This window comes from Labrus mixtus, chromosome 14 (assembly GCF_963584025.1).
Source record: "Labrus mixtus chromosome 14, fLabMix1.1, whole genome shotgun sequence".
Taxonomy (NCBI): Eukaryota; Metazoa; Chordata; class Actinopteri; order Labriformes; family Labridae; genus Labrus; species Labrus mixtus.
The window spans coordinates 13,967,294-13,975,681 of NC_083625.1; the positions used below are offsets into that span (position 1 = coordinate 13,967,294).

Below are 8,388 nucleotides of genomic sequence, written 5' to 3' on the forward strand. Positions count from 1 at the left end.
TGCCTCTAATTTTCCTCAATAGATTTCTGATCAGGCCTAACGGGCACAGAACATAAGCCCTTGGGGTCTGGGGACCCAAATAAGCAAGAGGCTCTGTGAAGTGATTTCTCATTACACAGTAGAAAAATAACAAAAAATAAAATAAAAAAATCTGGCAAACCAGAGGAGCTATGAGCTAAACATTGACTTTGAAGTTGTCGCAAGAGGGAAGCCGTCACGACACCTTCAAAGGCAGTGTTTATCCCTGCAGGTTTCCAGTAGGTTTAGGAAAAGTGCTCCATATTGACATCGAGCTATACAGGGCCTCCAATTCTAGGCGTTCCTGCCCAAAGATGGTAAAAAAACATTGTTGGAGATAACATTCTCAATTTCTGGAAATAACATTTCCCACATATAAGATGTGCACGAATCAGCATCCGGACACAATTGTGAGAGATTAGGAGAGCTGGAATAAATGAAGAAAGCTGCATGTTTAAATTCTGCATTCTTAGGATTGATCAGCAAGGAAATTAGTTACTTTTAGCAGGAGTATGTTTCTGTGTTATACCATTCAACAATTAACAACTCATCATTGTTCCTTTTAGACACTTAACCCCAAGTCACCTCGATTCTCCTCCTCTGGATAAGGGGTTCAGATTTAAAATATGTGGCTAATTCTTATTGCTCACTCTGATATATGCTGTCAAAACTGAATTGATGGGTTATTGATTTCAAAACATTCATATTTCCCAAACAGAACCTTGTTATTCAGTATGATCTATGACCAAGTTGTCGGCAGAGCCCATGTTTGTTTATGTGGATTAATGCTGGAGAATAAAAAGGCATCTGCAATGTTTTCTAGTTCTGGCAACCAACACTGTTTAATGACCTCAAAGGACACACAGCTTATATTGTGGAACAGATCATCCGCTCATTCTCATGTCGTCCAATAAACATAAAGCTATAAAGAAGAATAGAGTCCCGCTGAGGAAGAAAACTGCAAAATCCAGGCCATCTCAATAGAATTGCCTTTTTTGAAGTCAAATTATACCTATGATGAAACATTATTTTTGTCTGTCTTTGGACAAGAAAAATCAATAAAATCAACTGCATAGTCTAAGGACAGCAGATTTCAAGCCTCCATCATCCCACACACAAACAAACACAAACACAGCCCAAAATAAGACAACTCCACTCAGCAGCAGATCACAGACTACTGTACAAACTGCAGAGGCTCCTAGCTGCAGGCTAACCAGCACCTGAATTCCCCCCTACCCCTCATTTTACTGATGTCTGCGAGAGAAAGACAGAATGACAAAAAAAAAAACCAGAGGGGAGACATGGGAAGGGCACGGATAAAAAAAATTGAGTATCAGTAAGAAATTGATATGAAGAGCTAGTGCGAGGAAGTGTGTGTCTGGGTGTGTGTTATGTAAACCCCAGGTGGCGCTTGTTGTCCTGGATAGAAGTATCACCAGGGGGACGGCTGCTCCAGCTTAGCACGTCTCTCCACACCTCTCTCTCTTTTCTCCTTCTCTCCTCTGCCCTTTTTTTTCCTCAAACACACATTTCAGCATGAATCAGGAGGAAAAGCAGAAGTGGAATAAATAAAAGGGGGCGCTGGAAAAAAAAGGGTGAAGGGAGGAGAACAGATGAGATAACAGAGGGGATGGAGGGGCAAAACAATAGATAATGAGCACCAGGAAGACATGTCCCATCTGCTCCAAGAAAATATGAAAGAAGTGAGAGAAAGAGGAAGACATCATTTAAAAATATCAGTGCTGAGTTTGGGGACAAAACTCCACCTATAGCTCATCTTTTAAAGTCGAGAGTGCATCTTTGGTGGTATGATCTTTTTTTCTCACTGCTGTCGTGTGTATTTCATCTTTTCGCTTTGGTATTTTTCTTCTGTACAGCTTACAACGAGCACGACTGTGGGGAAAGATATGTCTGCAAACAGCACACACATTTCCACACCCACATCCACAAACACACCTCCCTGAGGGGCTGTAGTCGATAACAGCCTTTGCTCTACACCTGATGTATCTGTGGGGATTGTCGCCTTTGTGCTGAAACAGCAGGAAAGGCAATATCAGCAGAGACAGTTTATGGTCCCTGTCCGACTGCTGACTTGGGCTTCGCTGTTCCAGATCTTGACCTCTACTACTGCTCTGGAAATCCCAGTCCTGACCCCAGATCAGCACTTAAGACTGATTTCACTCCACCGAACAGCAGTGGGACAAGGAAACAGCCAGAGGAGATCCAGGTCTGGGTCAACACTGCCCCCACATGGTTCAGGCATGGAGGTGTATTCTGTAGAGATGACGTAAGGACAGGCTGTGAGAGTGTGGGTATTTAATAAATGTGTTTGGGGCTTAACTGTAAGCACATGCTAAGGTTGCATTAATTTCTCTATGCATGAAAGGTAGTAAATCCAGGGCCGTAGCAAAACAGATTTAGGGTCCTTGTACAAAGGCATTCTTTATGGTTCCCCCGAGAATCCTTTACAATTGATCCTCTGGTCTTTTTGGGCCCTTTATGCTCAGCCTCTCATTTTAGCAAAGGGAGCTGCCTCTAAGCGCCTTAAACGTGGAATAACTAAAGGGTCAGTTTAAGAAAAAAAATTGTCAATACTAACCCCAACAAGATGATTGGTGCTTTGACAGTAAGAAACGGACTTTTATGGCTGCTTTGGAGAGTTGTTGAATACCCCTTGCAATTAGAAATACAACTTATGAGGAGCACCTAATAACTGCAGGTCCATATGTTGGTATGAGTGAATAAAATAGTCTTTGAAATTGACATATATAGTTCTCAGGAGAAAGTAGGACATTTTAAGTGTGTTTTTGAATTGCATAGAAAATAGATTTCCCATTAACCAACCCAATGTAGAGCTATTGATGCTGAAGCAATAACATTTAGTCATTGCACAGGGAGGGAAAGATGTTACCACAGCGCCTCCAGGCAGCTCTGCTCGAGGCTGATTCTTCTCACTAACAAACCCCAGTAGGCAAACGGCATTATTTATCCATCCAGGGTAGCTCAGGAAACTCCGAAGCCTAATGCAGTAACATATGACCTTTTTAACAATGTGGCTATTTGTTTCCATTCATTGACCTTGGGCAAAATGAATGGAAAGTAATGGTTAAGGGGTGTCTTTTTACAGAAATTTCAAACAGTTCAATACTACAAGTATGTATGCAGGACAGCCAAAATCCTTCCCCTTCCTTTCTTCCTTTAATAAAAAGGTGAATGCAGCGCTCATAAATTATAGGGGGGAATTATTGAGTGGACATTGACTTAAGGCCTATATATAACCATTAAAAATCACATGGAATAGTCATAGAAATTATAAATAACCCTGCTGCTTCAGCGTCTTTCTAATGTAGATATGGTCCTTCACAGCATGGCCCCAAGTTGCTTGCTAGACTCTCCTCCTGTAGTCCCTTGGTTGTGGAATGAATTATCAAACTCCATTCGACCTTTAAGAAAGCGGTAAAGCCCCAGCTCTTGAGCTCGTGAGCTGCACTGATTTCACAATTGACATGCGTCATTATCCACAATCACTTGACAACGCCTCCTTCAATTAGCGGTCTATTAAAGCTGCATGATTTCCAGTCTCGCCCTCTGCTCTTTCGTTGCCAGCTCTGACCTTTCACCAGTACTGCACTCTCGCACAGCCCCATCACCACCGCAGCATCCACCTGTGGGCCCTGACTGTGGAGCTGAAGATGTCATTGCTACTGATTATGTGATGAAGGTGAGTTTTACTTGCAAACATTCTGACTTTGAAATAGTTCACAAGTTTTGCATGGCAGGTTGCGTGCAGTCCTTTCAGACAACACATTTTTTTATGCAATGATGCCAAAAGGCAAGTTTGCCTTTTGAAATAACCATAGACATTATAGTGGGTGATTTTACATATAGGCCTTCTAAGCACAGTGAGATTCTGAGCGAGAAATCTATATTTATCATACAAGTTTAACAAGGGTTTCAGCAGGGAATTTGAGAATTACAGAATGTTTTCTGTTTTGCAGATGTTTCTTTGATGTGTATGGGAACATAGCAGGAAGATACAAGCTGTTCTTGGAGCTTGAATTCAAAGTGTCCACAGTGGGGCTGAAACTAGTTTATGAAATGCAAAGCAGAGCAGTTTCAATATGCATTTCACTATATTATACATGTCTGAAATATTTTTTCCTCACTGGCAAATCAGGATCACCTTAGCATAAGATTGCTGTTAAGTCTTAAAATCAGTACCGGTGGTTAAGGATTCAAACGTCCCAAATACTCAAAACCACCAAAAAAACAGAGAGCAGGATGTACAGTTAAGAAAAATACACTATAAAGAATTGAACTGATTCAAACATTTTTATTATTATTCAGCAGGCTTGCACCTTAAAATAAGCAGCGGACTGTTTGTGAAATATTATTCTATTTTGTTATTCACATCTCTCTCCTTCTTAACAAAAATTCCATTTCCTCCTTTTCCCCATTCCATTTGAAGCAGCTGCCAGGCGGGGGCCCACATTCGTAAGAGTTAACAAATTACATATTTGCCCTTTGAGGACCCATCTGCTTTGTGTATGAAAAACATTTTCCACATCCGCTCCTGTGCTGCTTGGCATTTCAGGTTCAGGGAAGCACAGCAATCAGTACTGGTATAATAATATGATTTAATGCCTGAGGTGAGAGAAGTAACTGAAGGAGAAAAGGGGTATCAGAAAAAATGGAAATGGGCTTTATTATCCTCAGAACTGTACTTGAACTCGAGACTGTTTTCAGAGCTACACTGTGTTTTTGTTTCCAGGAAATCAGACAAGTATAGTTGTGCATAAAGAAAGAACTCAGAGACCTGTTATCCCACACTCTGAGATAAATAAAACATCTCTCAGAGGCACTAATGCCTTCTTATAAAGCTAAATTACTTCCTATAGTAAATTTGTATTTCTGTTCTTCTTTAGTTCTGCCAAAGCGTAGTTTGAATGTAAATATAGAAATTAGATTTATTTGCCTGATGTCGAGTTATTTCCTCATTGTGCACAGTCTGTGCCTGAAGGTCGACACATATTGATATCACCATACCTTAAGGTAAGAAAGGGACTGAAGACGATTATGTGTCTGGTGACTTTTGGGATGCAAGACAAAATTAAAGGTTTGGTTTAACCAAATCACTTTTTTCTAACTTCATTTGCACCCGTTGATGATAAATAGCCCCCATGAGATTGTTGTCAGTGGGCTTCCCTGATATCCAAAGTACAAAAGAAGTTGAACCCACCAAAGTTTACCTCGGATTCAAACATTATAAACTGGGTTGAATGGCATTTGGTTGTTTTCTGATTAAGATCAAAACAAACATTAAAATGACAGCTTCGGTAGTTCAGAGTGTCTCTATTTTCAGGGGATGAGAGGGAATTGGCTGTATGCATGACAATATTTTAAGATATAAAAGGAAATTGCTGTTTTTTTTCCTTTGTTTTTATTGTCTGGCTGAGAGTTGTACCAGATGGTTGATGCTGCTTGTCGCCAGAAAAATCTACTGAAACGAGAAGAGCATGCATCTTGCAACCTGATTAACTTAAAATATAGCAGATGAGCTCCTGTCTCTCCATGAAAATAAGAGTTTATTTATTTTTATTCATAATACAGAGGTCCATGAATTGTTTTAATCTCTAGACACTATGACAAAAAAAATGCTATTAATCAAATGATTTCCGCAGTGTTATGCATGTTGTACAGAAGGCTTGATTAAGTTGCCAATGGCATCCTCAGGGGAATTTCAAAGTGAGTTGAAGCCTGATAGTATTGATTCTTGGAGCAGGTCATACCAGTAATCTCAGTTGGCCTTCAAAAGTCTCCGTTGTAAAATGGTTTAAGGACAGGACTCATTTACTGTCAGGGATCTCTTCAGGAGCATTCAAGGGCAGTGGACACATGATATGTCTGTGTCTTCATCCTCCACTTCATCTCTCTAATCATCTGACACACAGCCAGAGGGTAACAGCAATACACTGTGGTCCAGTCCTCACACACGCTACCCTGTGAACGCAACATGCAGACAGGCACACACAGGCATGCAAAACCATAAATGAGAAGATGCACACATGCAGACACAACAACAACAAAAGCATGGCCAAGTGGAAAATCAAGAGGTTAATATCAAGGAAAACACACAAGACATTAAGATTAAATAGACGTATACAACTTTTTGTGAACCTTTGAGAGAATGTATTCATTAGATCATACATTGCTGACAGACATTCATTTCCCATGTACTTTTGAGTCTAACAATTTGCTTTGGAAACACCAAACTGCAACACTTTGTGTCCTTTATTTTCAACATTCAAATGATAATTATTGATACATGGCAAACCATTTTGTAAATTTAACCTCTAAGTGGAGGCTGCACAATTCTTCATTTCTTCTTGAGGGATATGCAAATTCGAGAGTGAATATGCGCGCTCACCCGTATCTTGTATCTCTCCCTGATCCCAACCCGGAAGGCAAAAGTGGATCCTGGCAGCAGAGGCATGCAGAGACACTCACCATATTGGTGAGCCAAACTCAGGTCTAAACAACATGGTACAAGAGCCCCAAGAATACCTGCAAGAACATGATAACGTGAGAGGAAGCTTGAAAAAGGATGCATATCTCAGTTGCAAATGAGAGATGCAAAAAAAAGTCCTTGACATTTTTAGAATGATTTGAATGCAGTTGATGTTTTGGTTGTTGTTTTCAAGTTACATGTTGTTTTGTCTCCACAGATGTCCAACAGGCCGGTGCTCCAATCGCCTCCCGTCTGCGTGATGGTGGTGATGGTCGTAGTGGTGACTCCCAGGCCCGGCTGTGCGAGCACTGCTTTTGTCTCTGCAGGAACATCGTTCGACCTCAAGTTGCATTCACTTCCAGTAGTGTAGCACACCACTTCCTCCTCTTGAAGCACAGATGCTGAGGCTTTTGTGCTTGACAGCTCTGGTCTGAAATTAGATTTTAAGATGTAGTTGTCTTTAGAAAGATGGCTTATAAATTCACCATGACTTGACAAGCCATTATCTTTCCACCAATTCTAGACTGAAGACTATAAGGACACAGCATTAGTCTGAAATAAGCAAATTGGTTCATTTTTTGCTTTCCGTTAAGCAGAAATGTAATTAATGTCATTTATTCTCTACAGCATGAATTCATTATGCTGTAGCAGCATGTTTTGTCCTCGGCTCCCATTCATTAGAAAATTAAAACAGCACAGCATCAAAATAACCCCAGTATCCTACTAATATCATGCCAAAATTGTTTGTGTGACAGCTTTTATTCTTGCATTCAGCTGTTTTAGGACCTCAGCAATACTTAAGCACAGCATATTAGAGAGAAGCCAAAACATAGAGATTAAATTTTAATAGGAAGGAGCTGCAGCAGCAATAGATTTAAATAATGCTCCTGTTTAATTATCATCTATCACAGAGACATTAAAGAAGGAATAGATTAAGAGGAACGCACAGCAGCCCAAAGAAAACAGAAAGATAAGTGAGCTGTTTGCTGTAATTGTATTGTGCTCAGTGTTGACAGAAAACAAACACAAAAAGGAAAGGCACTTACTGCTGTGTGACTGTTGTCTGCTCCATGTCTAGAAGTTATATTGGCATCCAGAGAGGGGGGAGGTGAGGAGGCAAAAGAGGAGAGGGGTGAGCAGGGAGTCAGCAGGAACAGGGAGGTAGAAGAGGGGGGGGGCGGAGTGACACTTCCCAGTGTGAGTGCGTGTGTCTGAGCAGATAAAGCAGCAGTCGCATGGCTCAGCCAGAAGCTGTGTGACAGAGATAAGTCTTGTAGTTGTCTACTGCCGGAGACTTTACTGTACCCCCCACTTATACAGCAAATGAAGAGAGAGGGCAGATACACATCAGGGTGCAGGAACATGAATGTCTGGCAAAAAATAATCAGATGCTAATGCATTCATACACTGAACACAAAGTCACAGGCAGGTTAGAAATGACTTCAATCTTGTATGGAAGTTAACTTTTGTTGACATTATTAATTGTAGAGAGGAAGTAAGATACATAGCATCACAAAAAACATGTGCACAATAACGAGTTTAGATATGTGATCTGTGATGTGATTTTCTTTGAAAATGATTGATACGAGCATAAGCTTCTAGTTTGAGGGATGACGTTCAATGACTGTTTTGAAAAGATAAACTGCTACACTTGACATACAGGCAGAACTAGACACTTAGTAAAGAGCTGGGAAGTGAAAGATGCTTCTATTTCTAAAATACCCCTGTGGTTCTTGTTAAGAGGGGGCTTGTCTGCATTCATGCATTTCCTGACTGTGGTTAAACTTTGACCTTTAGACTGATGAACTATATACAGTTGTGTGTGTGTGTGTGTGTGTGTGTGTGTGTGTGTGTGTGTGTGA

General features: G+C 40.7%; 1 protein-coding gene across 1 annotated transcript; it reads right to left on the reverse strand.

The window, feature by feature from the left end:
* Nucleotides 1-5,241: 5,241 nt before the first annotated feature.
* On the reverse strand, nt 5,242-7,699 carry plac8l1 (PLAC8 like 1). The gene is made up of 4 exons (XM_061055171.1): nt 7,573-7,699; nt 6,724-6,956; nt 6,446-6,582; nt 5,242-6,018 (listed from the first exon to the last, which is right to left on the reverse strand). The coding sequence occupies exons 1-4, from the start codon at nt 7,596-7,598 to the stop codon at nt 5,887-5,889; spliced, it is 528 nt and encodes a 175-aa protein (XP_060911154.1). The 5' UTR covers nt 7,599-7,699; the 3' UTR covers nt 5,242-5,886.
* Nucleotides 7,700-8,388: the final 689 nt, after the last annotated feature.

Excerpts from the sequence above, each read along its gene's own strand:
- plac8l1 (XM_061055171.1), bottom strand. The coding sequence starts at position 7,598 with ATGGAGCAGACAACAGTCACACAGCA. Across the intron at positions 6,583-6,723 it reads CTGTGGAGACAAAACAACAT|GTATTCTTGGGGCTCTTGTA; the intron begins GTAACTTGAAAA and ends ATGTTCTTGCAG. Across the intron at positions 6,019-6,445 it reads GGGAGAGATACAAGATACGG|GGTAGCGTGTGTGAGGACTG; the intron begins GTGAGCGCGCAT and ends TTGCGTTCACAG.